Source organism: Coturnix japonica, chromosome 1, assembly GCF_054131305.1.
Source record: "Coturnix japonica strain WE chromosome 1, WE-NBRP24, whole genome shotgun sequence".
NCBI classification, from domain to species: Eukaryota; Metazoa; Chordata; class Aves; order Galliformes; family Phasianidae; genus Coturnix; species Coturnix japonica.
Window position 1 is genome coordinate 43,365,692 of NC_140663.1, and position 19,845 is coordinate 43,385,536.

Sequence of the window (19,845 nt, forward strand, 5' to 3'; positions counted from 1 at the left end):
ATCCATGCTTATTTTTTGTATCCACACATCCACAACATCCTTTAGCAAGGAATTCCAAAATCTGTATGCAGATTTTATGTCAAGTGTTTTTACATATGAAATTTATTTGTTGTTGAAAAGGGAAATTATTCTCGTGGCTTATGATCAGTGAATGGTGGCTTCAGCTGCTCAGTGAAAAATCTCTCTCCTTTAGAATTTTAGGGAAACTTCCAAATAGATTTGAGGTGGATGGGTGACACTCAGCTTTTCACACAGCTCCTTCTGGAAGCCTGCCCCACAAAATCAGTATATATAGTTCAACACAAATGATGCTTTATACTGAGGGGACACTCCCGAATAAACTGGTTTAGAATTTGGGATAATTCTTCCCATGGTGAGAGAAAGTTCATAAGCACATCAGTCAACTGTGTGTGAACAATTTGTCTGAAGAAAAGGGCAAGATGAATTCTTTGCTAGCCACAATCCACAGTCAAACTTCTGGGAATTGTTTCAGTAAATGATGTAGTTGACTCTTTCACGTGCCTTTCTTAGCTGAAGAACTGGGGCTCCAAAACACATCCTGATATTTTGGGGCAGGTTGTCTGTTTGCTGCTTCAGGCAATAAGGGCAGGGAGAAGCGTGATGTGCTTTGTGGCTGGCAGGATTTACTCTTCCTAATCTTCACAGCTTGTCTTCCTATCCTGTTTTTCCTGAGTCTTCTGGGTTTTGAGGAGAGCCTCCTTGTTTTCCATTCTTCCTTTTTTTGCATTGCTCTTTGCACCACTATTATGCCCTGAGTCAAAAAGGAGGAAAAAACAAATCCGCATCAACTACTAGTTACCACTAGTTACTAAAAAAGCATGTGGCTTTGGTTTGTTTCACATGATAACTGTGGTATCGTGTGAGAAATGTTTCCTTTACTGAAAGAGAGCCACAGCATAATTCAGAATTTAGTACTAAAATATGGAAGGGTCAGCCCTGGCAGAGAATCTGTTTCCACTGCACCAGCATTTCCTACATTTCACAGTACCAGCTTTTACATCCCTTTATCTCCAGTAACTGCAGAAGGAGAGTAACACAGGGTCAGAGGCATTATTCCTCACCACCGTGTTGAGATTTTTCATACTCTTTTCTGTGGGCTGTTGGGAAAGAGGTTAAAGATACTTTGGCCATTCAGTGTCTCAGCTGGAAAGCTCCGTTAAAGCCAGTTCTGATATGACATAGAAATACAAAAAGGAGTTTTCCAGCACTATTACTGCCGGGTACTGTCTGCCTTTACTGCTTTACTAAATTCTGCTGTTCAGTATTTTTGGAATAGAACAGTAACTGAGAAACCTTTTAAATACGGAGATTTATTCTGTGAAGAGTTGGAGACACTTTTGCCATTGTGTTTCTTTGTCTTCTGGGAGATCAAACTAAAGCTGGATGAGCGGAAATTTTCTCTTCTGGATAGGGTTATGTCACAAAATACACTTTTTCCCGACTCCTGTGGCACAGATGGCTTTTCACAATTGCTGTTAGCAGATAGAGATAAGGACAAAAAATGTTTTAGTTTCATTCAAATTAATGACAAGATATATATAAAGATGATGACCTAGAAGGCAAAATTGTTACAGGTAAAACTCCTGCTACTTTCATCTGATGCATTTCATAGAATCAATTTCCTAAGAATGATAGGAGAAAAAAGAAATGTAATGTACTCTATATCAAATTTTACAGAACCACAAGGCCATCACACTGCATTAAGGACAGCAGTGCCAACATTATGTAGCCCTAACACTGCTGTCTTTTCTGAGTTAGACAGAAGTACCCATCGTAGAAGCAGCAGAGGGATACCTTGCTATTACAGGAGTAAAGAAAGACACCAAGACATTTCTTCTCTCTTTTATCAGTTGAAAGCCTAACTTTTTCATGTATGTGTAAAAAAACCCTGAGCTGAAACATGCCAAGCAGGAATCCTTGAAATTATTTAATGTTAACAAACTGATTTGCCTTATTTCGTGGGGCGATTCTGTCAGGATCTGCAAGGACCTAACTAGCCAGCTAATTCCACTTTGGACTGTTGCTAAACAACAGTCAAGTGTACAGAAGGTACAGAACATTTGTTCTACTAAGGAATGAACACTCATTGTTAGGATTACAATAGGGTACTGCCTTCATTGTTAATCGTCAATTTGCCACACCCTAAAAGCAAAGGGAATGCTCTAGCACTGAGCTATGTAACAAAACCATGACAATATTGTTTTAAATAGATGTACTAAAATTAGTACATGTCTGTTTGGGGCTATCTGTGTCACCTACCCCTTTGTTTTCTCACTGAGCCTTTGTCTTCTCACTGTTTCTTCCTGGCTGCATGATTGTGCATTGCCTCCCTTCCTCCCATTCTCCCAAGGCAGCAGAAATCATCCCTTCTTTGAACAATCAGTGCCTGTGCCTCTCTCTGCCACTCCAGCAAAGCTGGTGAAAGGAGAGCTACAGGCTAAATGGGGGGAGGAGGGGTCTGGTGCTCTCAGTAGGATGGAGGAAGAAGGACTCTATTCTTGTCTAGCATCACCTTTCATTGAAGTCTTCACTATACGATGGAGTGACAAATAACAGCTGTCTTAGTTAGTGAATGAAAAAAAAATGATGCACAATATCAGAGGAGTATGAAAAGGAGGAGATGAGTCTAACAGAGATCAAGTTGCAATCATTCTTTCACTCCAGCTTGTGAACAAATAAAAAGCTCATAGAAAATAAAACTCTCCTACCTGAAATACTTTCCTGCTTGTTTGGCAGAGCCTGTCGTTGGCAGTTTTACTGTAAAAAATTGGGGAAAAAAAAAGAAAAATATTCAATGTGCATGTTGTATCTCTCAAAAAATAACAACAAAGTGAATCACCCAAATTTGGCTTGGCCAGTTCAGATGCAGTGATGGCTGTGCCTAGTAAGGATTGAAATAAGTAAAATTACTGTAAGCAGACATCTATGGACATGAAACCAAATGGCTAACATCCAGATTCAGGGTGGCAAGATGTGGGGGTTACGATTTCCTTCATATTGAACTGATTCCAACTAACATCCCCACATCTCCTTCTTCATCTATTGCCAAAGTCTATTTTGGGATAGAAACACTCTGCACAGCTCCCAGTGAAATGCTTCTAATATGGATAAAACTATACATCAGGGAGTGAGAATGCCAAAGGCAACACGATCGTCTTGTTTTGGTAAGTCTGTAGCTCTGTTGAAGTGTGCCCTTAGTCCTAGTTTGTGCTCTAAGGCAAGCAAACATCTGCTATTCACATGACAATGGAGTAAACCCAGCCTTCAGAGCAGGGACTGCTAGGAGGATGGAGAGAGGTTAGTGAGTCTCACAGCCTCCTCTATTCCTTCTTTTGTTCCTCTTTTCCTGACTGAGATTCTCTGATCAATATCAACAAGTCTAGATGCTCTACTGAACAGTGAGAGAAAAAAGGAAACCCACAGCTAAAGAGAGTGGGATTTAGAGTACTACAGGGATGTGACATACGCAGGTTTGAATCCCTTGAACAGAATTAAAAGGTAACAGCTGTCTCTCATGATTAAGAGCACTAATTGCTAGGCTACCATAGAGGCTGACAGCTATCCAGCTACTTCAGGAAGTAGTGCATATGGCTGCACTGTGTGTGGTGTTTGCAAACATCTCCACTGCATGAATACTGCTATATCGAGTCATGCTGGTCAAGCAATGTGGATGAGAATGGGAGAGAAGAGGCAGTGCCATCTGGTTGGCCTTGACAGATAACACATGCCTGTGAGCTGCTCAGCTGCTAAAGTTCACTGCAGGAGAGTGGCTGAGTAAGAACAGGGTGCCCTGTGGTGTGAGAAGTGCCAGAGTCACAGCAGGCAGGGGAGCTGAAAGCAGAATGGCAGCCTCCGGGCTTGTGGTGCTGCTGCATTCAGGCAGCAGCTGAACAGAGGCCCAGCACAGATGGGATGAAAGTACCTGAGTCACAGTAACCCTTAGGCTAGAAATTATTTCCTCTCATATACATATAAGCATCTGACTTCACTACACACCCTGCTAATTATAGCATTTCTTAAAAAAAAAATTTAAAAAAACAGCAGGAGAAAAAGATTCTGGGATGCAGTCCAGATCTCAAACCAAAATAATAAGGCAGTTAAGAGTCAGGATTTATTTATTTATTTTCCTTCCCTCTAAACAACCCAGTTCCAGGAAAGCCTAGATAGCATGTGATCTGTTACATTTTTACCCTTGGGTTTAATACATAATACCTAGGAACAGCTGCAGCCTTAAAAGAAAGTGATTCCAAGTTTCCCAGGACTGTAAGAACAGCAATCTGTACACAAGTACTTTATCAGCCTCCTACTTTGCAGCAAGCCCTGACAGTCATAATGTCCAAAAGCACAGACTCTGCATGTGCTGCAGAAGTCAATCACTGCTGCAGTTATTTGTGCCCAAACTTAGAAGCTGAAAAAGAAAATTACATTTCACCTCCTTTCTCTCTACAATGCAGAAAACTCATGCGTTTTCCCAGACACCTTTTCATAAACTAAATGTTTGTCTGCTTGCAGCTACCACAGTACTTTTTATTTGGTTGGTTGGTTTTGTTTGTTTTCTGATTAAGTTATCCAAGACAAAAACAAAGTAATCTAATAGGGTAGAATAGCTCTGGGTATATTTTGGAAGAAAAAAACAAACACCAGAAAAACAAGATGAGAATTCAGAAACAAGAACAAAGTCATTGCCAAACTTACTGCTACTAAAAGACATGGTTTGATTTTTAGCATGTGAAGTGAGATAATTCTACGAATGCCAACCCATTGTCCTGAGACTGAACTTCAACATCCTTTATGTAGTTAGAGAATAAATAATATGTACTCACATTCCTTTGTTCAACTGATGTGCACTGACATGGCACTATGAGGTCAGGACAGGCATTTTCCTAATTGGGGCATTTCTACTTTACTACTTTCCTCATAGGTTTACTTGTTCTTGTGTATTACTGAGTATGTGATAGTGGGCTGTTTCATTGCTTTTTGGGTAACTTTGTAGACTAAGCAGAACAAATTCCATTGATTTTCAGTACTCAGTCCTCAGCAATGTTTTCAATTAAAACCTTACCTGAAAATCTAAAAGAAGAAAAAAACCAAGCAAACAAGACTAACTGAGCTTTTAAGAATTAAAATAAATATATAATGTTTACCTTGGTCTCCTGGGTGAAGTTCCTGAAATATCTCATGTTGAATTTCAGTGCCTGGGGCCTGTGAGACAGAAAAGAAACACAAACAACTTATTAATAAGCTCCAACAGAATGAATGAGAAAAGCATGTTATTAACAAGTCACCTGATGGCTTGCTTTGGGAGTATGTAACTAAATTAGGACAGGGGGAAGCCTGGTAGTAGGGAAAGGGTTAATATGCAATTTCTGCTCACATTTCAAGTTTACGGGTGCTCAGCATTTAAAAATAGAATTAATTTCCTTTTTGGGGAAGTAGGAACACTATATTAAACTCTGTTGTTCTAATTAGGGCTTTTAAGTGTTTATCAACTATAATGAGCCTCACATTTTCTAAATAGTTATGTATGATGCTGAATAACAGTCATGGATAAGTGACACGTATGAAAAAGATTAATTCCACTGGGTAGTAGCTAGGCCAGCTGAATACATGTCCTGAGTTCCACCTCCAAATGGCAGGAAGGGGCATAAGATACTGTTATAAATACTGTCAACATGAGTATTTCAGACTTGGAGCTTGGCAGTAACCCCAGTGTTAATTAAAAATGTATTGCCTGTTTTCCTAGAATTCACAGTTAGCTTTTTCTCTATTAAACTGGAAAACACAACAGAAAATGTTTTACAGGACTTGGCAAAAATCTTGTTCAGTGATACTAAAAGTGAGATGAGCCAAGCTGAGTGAGTGGTATGGGAGTGATTTTGGAGCCTGAAGGAGGGCTGGTGTAGGCTCCAGCTCCAAGGCAGATTCCGTGACAAAAAGATTTAAATGTATCAAATAATACACCCACAAGACAGAATCGTATAATATTTCCTGTCTCAGATTTGTTTATATTCCATAAAAATCCATAAATAAGATACAATAATCAATAAAGAACAATGACTGTTCTTGGTCAGCAACTCTGGGTGCCAAATTAGCTCATTCAGAGTTACAGTGGTTGAATTAAGTTGTCATCTATCAGTCTGTCATCAGAAAAAGGACACAACCTGTTTCTATTGGGATGACAATCACTCACGTTTTTGCTTTCATGCTTTCTGTCCTTAGCAGTGCTGTTAAAGCGATCTCCTGACTGTTTGGTTTTTTTCTGCACAGAAAATAGGATGTAACATTTTGATTCACGAGGGAATATTATAGTTACGAAGATGAGGTTGTAAATAAACACGATAATCACAATGCCAGAAGGAATACATGTAAGCAAGCTTTTCAAGATTGAATTCCTTATGCTGTTCTGCTCAGCAAATATTTATGAACCTGGACACAAACATATCATACTGACAAGGGACTTCGCTTCCTACTCTATTTGGGAGGTTTATTTTTAGTCTGGGAACCTGGAGAGCCAGGGTTTCTCAGGAGTATTAACTGCCACCGCTTTGTTTTTTTTCCAGTGTTTGGGTTCCTAGAAGGGAAAACTGGCATAAAATACAAAAAGCTTGGGAAGCTATCTATTGAACAAGTTAAAGCATTCATAAAGCAGCTAGTATTATAATATACAGCATTATAATATATGTGTACACGAAGAGACTATCAGCCATCAAAATATTAAGATGACAGTTTGTAACAGGCAACGGTAACAGTGCTCTTGTTTTACATCTGAGGGCCACATAGTTTTCCAAGCTGATCATTAACAAAGTGCAGTTGAGGGCTCCATGAAGCTGTAGCATGAATTCCAGTCAAAACCTCTTCTGTACCTGTGGTGTTCCATTAACCAACTTTTCCAAATGCCTTAAAGTATTTCAAGGTCAGCCTGGATGGGGCATTGAGCAACCTGGTCTAGTGGGAGGTGTCCCTGCCTATAGCAAGGGTGTTGAAACTAGACAATCTTAAAGGTTCCTTCCAACCCAAACCATTCTAAGGTACTATGGATCTATGGAAATCCATCAAGAACAGCACTGTATATGTCTCTGTCTTTGGCCTAATAACTCTAATTTAGTCACTGAAGCAGATCCACAAGGGAAAACACTAATAATCATGAGAGGATTAAAGTACGAAATTTGTTGCAAGAGCTGTGATCTGCTGTTCATTCAAATTCATTTGATAAACTACTGTTACTTTCTGAGTGCATCTTACTGCTGTTACAGTGTTAGTTCAATGTGCTTTACTGTCATGTGATGAAAATACTTACATGGGATACCTAAGCCTTTGCTCGTTTCATAAATTACAGAAAAGGATGTAGTGCAGCCCTACTTAGCTAACAGTTTTGCCATATGTACTGGTGTTTACAGGTATTGGCACAAAAAGCCAATGGCAGCTGACTACTGTTAAGCCTGAGTTACAGACACTGAAGCAATTAATCTTTACCAAATATTCTCCTGCAGCTTCTGTGTTACTAGGTAGACATTCCTGTCTTTCTTTGTTCTTGGGTGTTTCTTTTATGCATATTCCCAAGCAACTAAACTAAATGAGAAGTGATACCCTAATGTTCTGCAGTGGTCTTCTGTGCTTATCTGTACTTCAGTTATCTAAACTGAGTTACACCCTTCCAATTCCACTTCTGAATTTGAAAGTCCCTGAAATCACAAGAGAGTTACACATCTCTTGTATCACTGAGATAAATATAAACGTAAGGCCTTTAATCACAATCCCAGGGAAGCACATCGTGCACAGATATTTTGCAGGAAGCAATAATAAACTACACAAGAATCACGTGGCAGCCAGCTCAACATGTTGCTGTGTGACAGGCATCAAGCAAACAAGCATGAGTTTATGGTATCAGTGACATAAACAGGAAGTAACAATTTACAGGAGCTATTATTGTTGGCTAAAAAATTAATAGACTCACAAAAGTTTGTTTTGCTTCTCTACAGTAAACATCGTGAGGATTAGTACAGCAATCACAGACAACAAAGAAATAAACAGGACAGAAAGATTTGGGTCCGTTCTTGTGCAGCAAGTGTTTCAGGAAAATGAAGGGTCTCACTGTCATTCAGTGAAAGAACTTTGTACAGCCTGGGATTAGATTTGCCTACAAGCTGGAAATAGGCAGTGAGGTAGCCTTATGCTGACAGCACTTAGCAGCGGTATGATACAGTATGTCCGTATGTGAGCGAGGAAAACGCAACTCCTGAACACTGAATGAAGTGCCTGCAAAGTATGGCTGACAGCACTGCATAATATTTTTTGTGCTAAGAGTTGACATCCTCCTCCTCACACTTATCCTATGTCTGCTCACTCAGCTGCATGGCACAATCTGATAGGTAGAGATCTGCCTGCCTTTGAAACTGTGCCACTACCTTCTGGACAATTTCAGTTAAGCTACTAAATAACAGTATTGCTCTGCACTGTTAATTTGGACTTTATCTCTACAGATTATGTAAGCTCTTTACAATTATCAGCTACCTAATAAATTTGTTAATTATTGCTCTCACTGACCGAATACCAAACTTCTTTGGAACAGAAGCCAATAATCACTGTGACACGTGGGTCAGAAATGTAAACAGCCAATAAAAATTCATAGCATACCTTAGCATGTTGTTTTAGTCGGTGCACAGCAATATCATAGGAGTCTGAGCTGTCAGAAGATTGGCTGCTGTAAAAGACAAGTGTAGTTTTATTTGGTTTTTAGATTTGGTGGCAAACAGGATTTTACAGCATTAATTCCAACCACTAGTAGATATTTTCTGTATGGATGTAAATATGTTTTCTAGATACCCGTCTACCAGATCCACATTTTCATTTCACAGCTAACTTACAAACACTGTAATCATCTTAGAGACAACTTGGTTATTGGAAGAGATCTGTTTTATCCAGGTTATCCATGTGGCATCTCCCACTTCTGCTCATCCTTCTTTTAGCTCTGCTTCACATGCTTTCCCCTTCCAAGCCCTCCCATACAGCATCGTCTTCTTTGTGCCCAGTGAGCTTTCTCTCAGTTCTCTAATGGTGCATTAAGATTTTGAGTCTCCTTTTATTTCCTTGCATTTCAGCACCAGTTTTGAAACTCAGCTTTTTACTTGTATACCCTGGCCACCTAAGGTAAGATGAGATACATCCAACTCACAATGTTCCCTCAGAAAAGAGATCTACTGAAGTTTTATTCATTCTTTACAAGGAGCAGAGTGCATATATTATTTTATATGTTTGTATATGTGGTATATCTTAATAGTTCTAAATTACCTGGAATCCCAGTCAAATGCATCAGAACTCAGGACTTCGGAGCTCATTTTAGCTTGCTTTGTCACTACTTTCTCATGTTCCTTCAGGCACAGATAATAATAAGAAAACCAAGTATGTTTCAATTAAAGCTATTAGCAATTTTACTATTACTGTAGCCCTATAGAGGATTATGTTTTGTGACAGCAGGATGAACTGAGGAAGGAGGAAAAGCCTCAGAGGGACTTTCCTTACCTCATTATCAACAGAGTAGTTCAAGAGAGCATCACAGAATTGCTGTCCTATTGACTCCAAGTCTTTGATATCAAAATGGGTGCTTTGTCTCCAGCCTGCACATCAATAGGAGCAAGTCAGAAATGGAAATGTCAGTCATCCTGCTGACTGCTAGCTGTGGTGTGTCAGCAGAGTGGCTGACTGCAAACTCACTGTCACTGACAGATGCTGGAAATAGGCCTACGACTGCTAGACTTCTATACAGATAGCATTAAGGATCATCATTCTGCCTATATGGACAACTCATGGCAGATTAACTATGTATTACATTACTTTCCACATCAACTGTATTTCTTTTTACCAAGGATCTTCTTCCAGATAGCTAAATCCCATACAAATATTTTTAATTTCTACTTTCCATTTGCCCCTTACCAATATTGTTTAACAGTACAGATGTAATAATGCTAGTGGTGGCCTCAATGGTCACCAGATGAATACTGCAGTTTGGGTATTTTTTCCAGCTCTTATCTTCAATCATCATTCATTTCTACCCAGTAACAGAGAACAACAAGGGGTTGGTGGCTCAAGCTACTATTTTCCCTGAAGAAGCAAAAGGAAAGGTCTTGTCTGATGATTATTTAATCAGTAGATACAGGGGATTGTCTCACCCAGCTGAGAGCCACAAACAGAGGCTTCCAAAGTGTAGCTGTTGTTGATGCCCATCTTCCACATTACAACTCGACCTGTGCTTTCTTTGCTCTTTTGTACTCTGAAACAGCAGTCTGAGAATGAGAACTTAAAAGATGGGTACACCATTAATATTTGAACTGAATAGGAAGATGCAATAATTTCATTTTAAGGGCTTTTTTTCATTTGTTTTTTAACACATCCTAAGATATATAATTGTGAATTTTCAATCTACTATACTTGAATATTGCACAGTATGGTTCAGAGTAATCAATATTACTACTGGCAAAATGGAGATGTAGGAGAAACAACAGCCCTTCAATCAGAAGTTCAATTTAGTTTAAGCATTTGAGAATTCGGAATCAACTATTATGCAGCTGTATGAACTGTTCCTAAATGAGCTTATATGGACTGCTGCTTGGATGAGTTACCACAAATCCTGCAGTATACCAACATACAAATGTACCAAGAAGTCAGAATAGCTTTTCCCTCATGAGTTAATACTGATACGCAATAACATCTAATAGGTTCATTTGTGTACTGTTTATTACTGAACCTTTGCCATCTTTCTGATCAAAAAGGAGCTGAATTCAGTCAGATCTTGCTGGGAAATGACATAGTTTAGTATCAGTAATTTCCTAATAAAAGTAGTTCTTAATTGAAATATCTTACAGTAACATGGTGATTCTGACACGATTTGCAACAGAAAAAAATCAAAAAGATTCAACCTGGAGAAAAATCTCAACTTCTTTAGCTTGCTTATTTATTTTTAATTCTACGGTATGTATATTATAGTAGATATAAGTAAGTGACATATAAGTACGTAATATTTAATGCTACTCTTTGACATTATTAAATAGTGTTACTTTGATATTCCTACATTTCGGTTTCTTCCCTCCTTCAGAAATGCTGAGCTTCTGACCTAAGTCAGCATGATCTGCTTTGGAACATTGGAATTTCAAAGTAATCACAATTTTTTACTTCCACCATTCTTAGTTTTAGCCACTTGAAGATCATTTTGCTGGGTAACGCACAGTCTTTTAACAAATGTGGTATCCTTACAGAAAACTTTAGGGATCCTTGTTTGAAATTTAAGGTGACTGCATTTCTAACCAGACATTTGCTTACCTTATCCGGGCAATTTTTGCTCAGCAAGAGTGGAAAGGCACGTGGATGCAAATGTGGTGCTTTTGGCTCCTGCTCTGTCTCACAACCATACATGAAGACATTTTGTTTTCTGTTGTGTCCGTGGATGTCACAGTACAGAAAAATGTCGTGCTTCTCCATCATTCTGTAGTATGGGACAACACAGAATACTTTGCTAAAAGTTTGCTTTTCCCTCCACCTTAGAAATACTAATTTGAGTCAGTAAGTTACACTGAAGCTCACGTTTAACCTGAAGAGCAATAAATTGATAAGATTTCATATTCAGAGCACAAAGTTAAACATTTACTATGTAGAACTGCTCAATTTCTCCAGGATAAAACACTTGGCCATGCAAGAATGCATGACAACATGCATCAGCAATCTTTATCTATGTGTTCATAAGATTTCATAGCCTAGTTACCTTCATAAATTACAGAAGATGAGCATCACAAAACTAGATGTTCATGATTTTTTGTTTGTTTGTTTTGCTTTAGTTTTGTATACAGTTTCCTAAGTCTTCCTCTGTACCCTGATTATATGGTGTTTGGTTTTTTTTCACTCTGCCATTTTCCCTCCTTTTCCCTTCTGTCAGTTCCTCTCTCAGGTCCAGTTACATATATTCACCTCTGTAGATGTGTCCTATAGCATGTTGCGCAGCTGAAACCCATCATTCATATCTGCTATTCTTTTGCTATCATACATGTTCAGAATAAGACGTACTGTACAATTACAACACTGAAGGACAAATACATGGCTCAGAATGATGACGTGAATAGTTTTTCCCTCATCCAAGCTGAAGACGTCAGTTTTTATGATGTGCCATGATTTTGCAATGTGTTATCACTTAACTAGCTTCTTAAAAGGAAATTTGCAGGTAGACATACTGTTTTTTGTTTTTTTCTATCTGCGTCCCTGATGTCTAAGCCCTGCCAAAGCAGAGTCCTACAGGAAAGACGTGATGGCACCACAGTGTGTTGCCTGAGGCTCTGCTCTGGGCAGGAGTTGGAAATCCATGGTGGATCTAAGAAGGAAGCAATAACAGATGTATCTGTCTTAGCTGAGTCTGAGTATAAAGGTCATTAGCATGTTAGAACACATAATTCATACTAGTTATAGGGGACTCACAAGTGCAAGCTGTCTTCATATAGTAAGACAGAGATAAATTCTCACAGAAAAGGAGAGGCACAATACTCATCTCCTTCAAGCTAGGGACTTAAATACTGAAGTATTACTTGAAGATAAACTGATGTCATTTAAATGTTATTTAAAACAAACTAAGTGCTACTGGATGGAAAACACTGAATGTAGGATTTGTGACACTGCTTTATTTATTTATTTTCTCTCATTCTCTCTCTCTCTCTTTTTTTCCCAAGGAGAATCTGTATCAATTTGTACTAAAGACACAAATAACATGAAAACAGAAATGGACATAGAGAAGTCACACTAAGAGAGAGACACTGAACAGGAAAATCATCCATTTTAAGGGGGAAGAAAATGAGGTTACCTTCTGATCATGTTTCGGGTATACCAGACTGAAGGATAGTATTTCCTCACTTTAGATTTGTATTTGCGGTTCAAGTCGTGACCCGTTAAAGAGCAGCGGTGATTTCCCACAATCACACCATCCGGATTCAACATGGGTACCACTTTGAAGACAAAAGTGTCCCGGAGCTGATGAGCTTTGCCTGAATTACCAAGTATGTAATCCAGAATGCCCTTCATTATCCAGGAACTGTTGGTTTCTCCAGGATGCACTCTTGCAGTTAGAATCACAGCCTTTCTCTTTGTGTCCTCGTCACCTCTGGGGGGGTTGGTGATAGTTAAGACATTCACTATGTTTCCTGCCAGGGAATGGCACAAGATGTGAATCTTGCAGAACTTGGACTTCCTTGGATCTTTAGAGATGTCCGTCAGGTACTCCTGCAGGTTGGAGTAGGTGTAAGGATAGCAGTGGGCAAAATAGCAAGTGTCTCTGTCATGAGGAAACTGAAATGTCCACGTGAGTGAGAAATGCGGACGTCCACCTTCATTCATGTCGTTTCTGTAATACTTGATTTCACTTCCTGTCCTTCGCCAGCCAATGTTGTATTTCTTAGCATCAGCTTCTGAGTACAACAGCGGCCGCAAACCATGTCTATACAGGCTTTTACGCTTGGTAAAGTTGACAATGGTGAAGCGATAAGGCATCCCTGCCTGAGTATTGCTTACTTGGAAGTAAAACCATTGCACATGCCTGCTTGTGTAGAGGTCAGTTCGCAGTGTCAGCTGGTATTCAAATTCATTTCTGCTAGGTAAAAGAAGGCAAACTGTTGTGATGCTGGTTAGCACTGCAGTACAATTCAGTGTCAAACAACACAGGCTGCCATTCAAGTACACCACAGTCAATCTGTTACTTAAGGTCTTTTCTTAAGGTCTGATTTACTTGAGGTCTTCACAGCTGGCAGGAAAAGGTGCCCAACTGCACCAAGTATGTCAGTAATACAACTGCTGGTTTTCTTAAGACTTAAAACTGGGACTTCTAAAATAAGTTCTCAGATCATTTTATGCAAAGGCTATTTGGAACTACATTTGAAGCCTATTCAACTGTATAAAATAGATGACAAACCCAGAGAAACATCCTGCTTACAAGGTGTTAACAGGCAACAGGCAATAACAATTCTGATAATATTTCTGTTATAATAAAAGAAGATTATAAACTTACACTTTAACCACCTTCTGCAAATTGCCGCTCTCAAATCGTGCTTCAAAGACGAGTGTATTGCCAACCTCCTGATGGAAGACCTGATGAGGGCAGAGACCTCTCATTTGGGAATACATAAAATAGGATTCTGTGTTAGCTACTGGGAGGAGTGGAACACATGCATTTAATATCAGATTGAGTCATTTTAGGGAATACATGTATGCTTCTGAAAATTCCTTCTAGAAACAGACAACTGCATGTAGCTGAGCTCCAACGCATACTCCAGGTAAATGTAAAAGGAATTGCAAGGAGCTTTGCTGCCCATTTCCACTCAACTTTATGGACTCCTGCCAGCCTAAAATCTGACTGTCCCTGCATGAGCTCAGGCAAAGCAAAAGAAACTCTACACAGTTGACAACTGCTGCCATGAGGTTTTTTTTTATATATCTCTTCTAGTCTAAAAGCTAAAAATCAAGAGCAACTTCTTTCATATTATAAATGATGCTTTCACACCACATTTAGCATACAGTTTGAAAACAGCTCCCTTTTTGCTCTGTCCTGTGACTTTGTTCACTGCTCCTCAGATGAGATGCACAACTGAACTTCCATTATTATTTTTCATTAAACAACAGCAAACACCAAAACCCCAGAAGTGCTAGATAAACCATCAGCATATTTCTTGCCTTGGGAGTTATTTAAGTTCCAGAACATTCTTTGCATTATTTTATCCACTGAGGATCCTCTCTTTACAGATCAAGGCAATAATTATTTTTAGAGTTGTTTTGATTTTGTTGCTTTCTCTCTATTGGTGCTCAACGTAGCAGCAAAGCTTTTGCTACCAAGATGAATACTGGAGTCATCAAAACTTCTTGTTACACCCAAAGTGTACACACAAAATAGAGAAAGAAGATGCATGCTCCTGAATCATTAGAAAAGAATTGTTAGTTTTGCTGGTTGGGGTTCCCGTTTGAATAATTACTTTCTGTATAGCTGAAATTCCATTCACAGTTTCTCTACCCTCTGCTGCTTCTTTAACCGCTTCCTTAAGGAAGAAAAATGTTTCAGCAGTTAAACCAGCAAAGCCCTTTGTGGAAACATCTGTATCAGACAAGTGTTACATAATGAAATGTAGGAATAAAATCTCAGTAAAAATCAGTAGACTGATTTTTCTGCATGTAACCACTGGATTGCACTTTTCTGTCCTAAATTAGATGTTAGGAGGGCGTGCAGGAGCTCAGCAGCAGGCAGTCCCTGAGCGGGTAGTAATTCCCTGCTCCTGTTGAAGATCAGTTCAGTGGTAATCAGGAGAGTGCAGCTGCTGCCTCCCTCAGGATGCGGTGGCTCACGACATGCTGGTCAGTCTGTGGTGCTGGCACTGTACATTTTCTATTTGGAGATGCCTGACCTATCCTACAGAGTTTTTCGGTGCAGCGAATGTTAGTGTTTTAAACATTACATTTGGATAGCAAGGCCACCAACCTGGAGGTTTGTGTCCCGGAAAGTGGAAAGATCAGCAACTTATGGACTGTAATAGAAATCACTGCCTTTGTTTTCAAAAAGGCAGGGAAGCTGCCTGAAGTGTTCCTTCACACCAAATGTATCAGCCGACTAGTACATGACAGTATACTCATGCTGCAGAAGTAGTGGATTTCTAGATAAAATGATGGTGTGTTTCAGCTCATTGAAAACCTTTAGCAGCATATTGTGAGCCTTCCCAGATGTGCTGAGATCAAGAAGAATGTCAGCTACCTTTCAGTTCTGCACATCTGAAAATTTGGTGGCCACAACCAGAACTGTAAAACTATGGCAGTCCCTTCTTATCTATATACAAATGGACCCAGGCCAAAACCAACAACTGCTTGAAGCTCTGAGTTCATGTAATGCAATTATATCAACTTAGTAAACACAGGAAACAAAACCAACCAACCAAAGAAAAAAACCCCAAACCAACACAAAAAGCACTCTGATAATCAAATAATGTTGGAGGAACAGGACAATGAACCCCCTTCATTTCTGTGCAATCAATCCTTGCCAGACTTAACAGACTATAATCAAGCACTGATCCAATCTGTCTAAATTTTGTTGGTAAATCTTAGCTAAACAACTGTAGCAAACATGATAATAAAATTTCTCCCAACACAGAATTTAGTGATGGCCATGCAGTTATAGGGCCATATAAAGATCTCATATAAAGAGCATATAAAGCTCTCATCTTTTTCATTTTCTCTCTAGGCTTGACATTAGGTAATCCTTCCCCACCCATATTTTCATAACCAACTCACTTTAGCTGTTTCATACTGCTAGTTGCTGATACAATGGCTTGAACTGAGCTGGACTTCTGAGATAAATGACTGCATGAATAGAATGTGTGGTAGATGAGACCTCTGTGTAAATAATTTTCTTTCCTATATATCAGAAAGGGATGTATCCTCAAGTGCCAAAAATAACAATACAAAACTATATTGATTTCATTAGGCTTTGCACTAGGTTCACTAAGGAGATGAAATATTGGCATCAGAGCAGATGCTTCATCTACCCACAGCTTAGAGCAGCATTTCTCTGGGCGTTCTCACCTTCTCCTAGATAAATCACAGTGCCCTTGTCAGGAGGTTGGTAGGATGGTCTCATCTCCAAACCTGTTGGAGTGTACAATGGCTCAGGGCTACTGGGTATCCAATCTGAAACAGAGGAGACACACGGAAAGACTACAAGCAGGAAGACTGTATTATGAAGGACATACCAAAAAGCAGTGCACCCTCTCATTCCAGTTACACATAAAGGAATACTGATGCTTCCTTATAAGCCTCATCTTTTGGATCTATGAACAAATCTCTACTGTGACTGTAAACAAAAATACTACACAGAATTACGCTGTAGTACCACCTAGGCTTATGTAGACAACAGTAACAAGCAGTTATTCTGTGTGCACTGTGATATTTACAACTCCAACAGAATGTTGTAGTGTGAGAAATACAGACCTGATATAATAGCAGAGGCTTTGAGAAGCAGAGACATATGATGTGGCAGAGGAGTATTGGCATGGAATGATAACTAAAGGGGCACAGATTTGGTACCAGAGACCCCATGGCAAAAAGCAACTTACCTGTTGTCACCTAAAGACCTGGAGCTGGCCAAAACTCATTTCAGGGAACAACAAAGAGAACAAGGAAATAACATGTGTGAAAGATACCATAGGTAAATTCAGGTATAGTGTGGAGCTGCAGGCCAATGAAAAAAAAAAAAAAAAAGTGGTAAGAGCAAGTTTTTTACATATAAAAATGACCTTCAAAGTCATTTGGATCCCACAGTAAGGGAAAAAACACCACAAATATGAACTTTGTATTTCTCCCAGTAAAGGACTTTAGAAGCTGATAGTTTGCAACATGTAATCTCTCCTCTTGACCAGAATTAAACATGTGGAATGAAAACACTGCCTTAGGACCCAGAGGAGCAGTGAGAAGGAGAGCCAGGAAAAGGTGGCAAGTAAACAATTTACAAAGCAATTTTAACTGCACTGCTATTTTTAATTCTTCTATAGCAATTAAATCTGGACTAATAATGATTTCTCTCTTAAGATTTTGATAGTGTTAACAAGTTCTTCATGTAAGGTGCACTTCCTCTTTGCCCACAGACAAGGTTTTGAGTGTGACACAGTAACTTACCAATGTGTTCAATTCTGTCACTGATGACTTCAAGTTGGTTTGGCCAGTACACCTGGGAAAACTGACCTGCAGGTGGTGAGACACATGGATTCTGCAGCTCCGGCAGATGGGGCACCACTGTTTCTAAGTCTAGTGGTAACTCTTTTGCCCTTGGAAACATATCAGCATAAACAGAATCTGTAAGAAAGTGAAAGAACCCTCGCATCAATCTCCTCTGTTCTTTCAAGTAGAAACAGGCTGCAGAGATTATCTACATGAAATTAGCATAATTAAGCATGGCACGATAAAATTACATCCGAGTGAAATGTAAATTCAATGCTCCAGCCTACAAATCATTACATTTAAAATTAGCATTGAATTAACAAATCATTATGCCATTAAGCACAAGAGCAGGAAATATCTTACCTGGTTTCCTACTGAAAATCTTGGCATTTGGTATTGTTATTGCTTTTATTACTAGTTTATTATGATCCCAATTTATCAGCCAAAATCTGTACTGTGTATTATATGAATGGCTTAGCCCTAAAAAACTTCTGACACTGTGTATGCAACAGCGTACTGCTACCATGACAGGAGAGGTAATGATCTGATGCTATCAAGGATTCTATCATCGGAAGCACTTGGAGGAGGTGGAAGGTCATCTTTGCTTGTCAGCAAGGAACCCTTCCAAGTAATGAGAAGCCACTTGAATGAAAACATGATGGACAGAGAAAAGGCTTTGAAAAAAAATAGTAATTGGAAAATTGGGACTGGTACTGTGCACCAGCCACTATGCTATCCAGAGGTAATTGCTTCTCTTCACCAGAGATATAAGATGTCCTCTTTCAAAGCATTCTTACCAGTTCTAGACAAAAGCACACTGCAGGATGGGACTGGGATATCACTCACCTAGGTCAAGAACCACGAAGTGTGACTAGACCTAGCCCAATTTTGGTTACATCTTGATAGCTATGTGTGCATTGTCCTTCCTTCCCCACAGTAGACTTACAGGGAAAATGTAGGGGAATAGCTAGAGAGGTCCTAACCTGCATGAATGGTGCATTGCTGACTGTCTTCTGCCAAATAGGAGTTATGGAAGTCTTCATCCTAAAAATAATAAATAAATCATAGAATCATAGAATCACAGAATGGCTTAGGTTGAAAGGGACCTTAAAAATCACCAGTTCCAACCCCCTGCCATGGGCAGGGCTGCCACCCACCAAATCAGGCTGCCCAAGGCTCCATCCAACCTGGCTTTGAGTGCCTCCAGGAGTGGGGCATGAAGGAAACACTAACAGAAATCTGAAGTCCTCTGGAGCACAGCTTTAGTTCATTTTTCAGAAATAAGAGCTACCTCTGCTTTGGTTTACTTTACGACTTTAATAAGAACTAGGCCAAATCTGCATAGTCATTTACTATTTACTATAATGGTGTCGTAGTGATGGGCACCACTGCTGGCAACTATCGCAGGCCTTTGAGCAGAGGAACGCTGAGGCCTATTTAGGAGCTGTAGGCCTTGAGGTGTACGATAGAGGGAGCAGAAAGGAAGAGGGGAAGCGAAAGTGGCCTCGCTCAGCTGCTCCGCTCGCTAACAGAGCCGCCCTTGCCTCGCTGTCCAGGCTCACTGACATGATCCGGGTAAGCAGAGCTGAGCCCCGAGGCCGCACCCTCGGGCCGAGCGCTCCCTGCTGGCAGGAGACCGGAGAGGGACCGCGACAGCGCTACGCCGGTGCCCGGCCCGGGGGCGGCTGTAGCGGTAAGCGGAGTCGCGCTGTACGGGTCTCCCTGGCTACCGTTACCATGGCAGCATCCCCAGATCTCGCGAGGGATGGTTGGGCTGCAGCGCCGTGTGATGTGCTCGTGTATTCTTCCTTAGGGATGAGGGCATTACAAGCTTGATATTCGAGGAGATATCGTGCACGGAGGCTGCACGACCAGCAGGTGGTAGCAGCCTGCAAGGAAGGGCTGGGATGGCGCCGGGCATTGCTGGGTTCCTTGTGTCCAGGTGCCGGCTGTGTGGTGGGATGCAGCTTGTTCAGCATCCAGGCGGAATTCCTCTCTGTCTCCTTCGGTCACGTCACTTTGAGTTAATCTCAGTCTCGGTCTCCTAATGGCACCCGGAATGACGCGCCCTCAGAGCACACAGTCGCCTCCTGTGTGCTCCTTCTGCCA

General features: G+C 40.2%; 1 protein-coding gene across 1 annotated transcript; it reads right to left on the minus strand.

The window, feature by feature from the left end:
- Window positions 1-367: 367 nt before the first annotated feature.
- Window positions 368-19,485, minus strand: AGBL3 (AGBL carboxypeptidase 3). Its single transcript, XM_085515483.1, is given in 17 exon segments — window positions 368-742; window positions 744-772; window positions 1,315-1,493; window positions 2,730-2,778; window positions 5,166-5,223; window positions 6,212-6,280; window positions 8,656-8,722; window positions 9,310-9,389; window positions 9,541-9,635; window positions 10,188-10,314; window positions 11,335-11,497; window positions 12,857-13,636; window positions 14,054-14,150; window positions 16,606-16,710; window positions 17,695-17,871; window positions 18,720-18,780; window positions 19,281-19,485. Coding segments are annotated over 17 exon segments (2,388 nt in total). The 5' UTR covers window positions 19,305-19,485; the 3' UTR covers window positions 368-514.
- Window positions 19,486-19,845: the final 360 nt, after the last annotated feature.